Source organism: Plasmodium relictum (assembly GCF_900005765.1).
Source record: "Plasmodium relictum strain SGS1 genome assembly, contig: PRELSG_99_v1_1, whole genome shotgun sequence".
Classification (NCBI taxonomy): Eukaryota; Apicomplexa; class Aconoidasida; order Haemosporida; family Plasmodiidae; genus Plasmodium; species Plasmodium relictum.
This window is the reverse complement of record NW_021628767.1, coordinates 802-1,497: the sequence shown is the minus strand read 5'-3', so window position 1 is coordinate 1,497 and position 696 is coordinate 802. Positions and strand designations below refer to the sequence as shown.

The following is a 696-nucleotide window of genomic DNA, read 5'->3' as shown; positions in this document are numbered from 1 at the left end:
ATGCTTTTCATTATTTCTTCTTCCACTTCTAAAAGTTCTTTTTCATCGGAATTATCCTGTAATTTTAATTCTCCTATGCATGTTTTAAAAAATTCTTTATTGTTCCTTATCCATTCCTCTTTTTTGCATTCGTCTAATACCATCATGTGTATCTCTATCTTTAATCTTGATACTAATTCATTTTTGTTTGAATCCTTAAATGCTTTGTCCTTCTCTATATCTATTATTTTTTCTCTATCTATTGTTTCCACATTTTTTTTCATTTTTTCTTCTGTTTCATATTCTACTAACAATTGTTTTAACAATTCTTCGTCATCAAAAGTATGCAACTTATTTTGCTTTTGTATCCATTTCTTCCATATTATTTTTTGTTTCTCTAGCATGGGGTTAATTGCTCCTTTTTTTTTGTTTTTCATCATCTCTTCTTTTTCTATCAATGTTATATATTTATTTACCTCTTTTTTCCATTCTTTCTTTAAATTTTTAAACCACTGCTCCTTTTTCCATTTCTCTATCAATTTATTGTTCCTTTCCATCCATATTTTCCATAGTGGCCTTTGTTCTAAAAAAATACTAGCAATTTTTTCTTGATCTCCTTCCATAATTAAGTGTCTATTAATTACATCCGAATATATGCCTTCTTCTTTAAATTCTTCCAAACAAATTTTTAGAAATTCTCTTCTATTCAATTCCCAC

At 27.0% G+C, this 696-nt stretch overlaps 1 pseudogene across 1 annotated transcript in view; it reads right to left on the bottom strand.

Moving 5' to 3' along the window:
- Positions 1–696, bottom strand: part of PRELSG_9900100 — a pseudogene marked incomplete at its 5' end in the record, with an annotated part of 3,109 nt that overhangs the window by 1,614 nt on the left and 799 nt on the right. Inside the window, one exon of the mRNA in view lies at positions 3–696. Within this exon, the coding sequence occupies positions 3–696 (694 nt within the window). The remainder of the gene's footprint in view (positions 1–2) is intronic.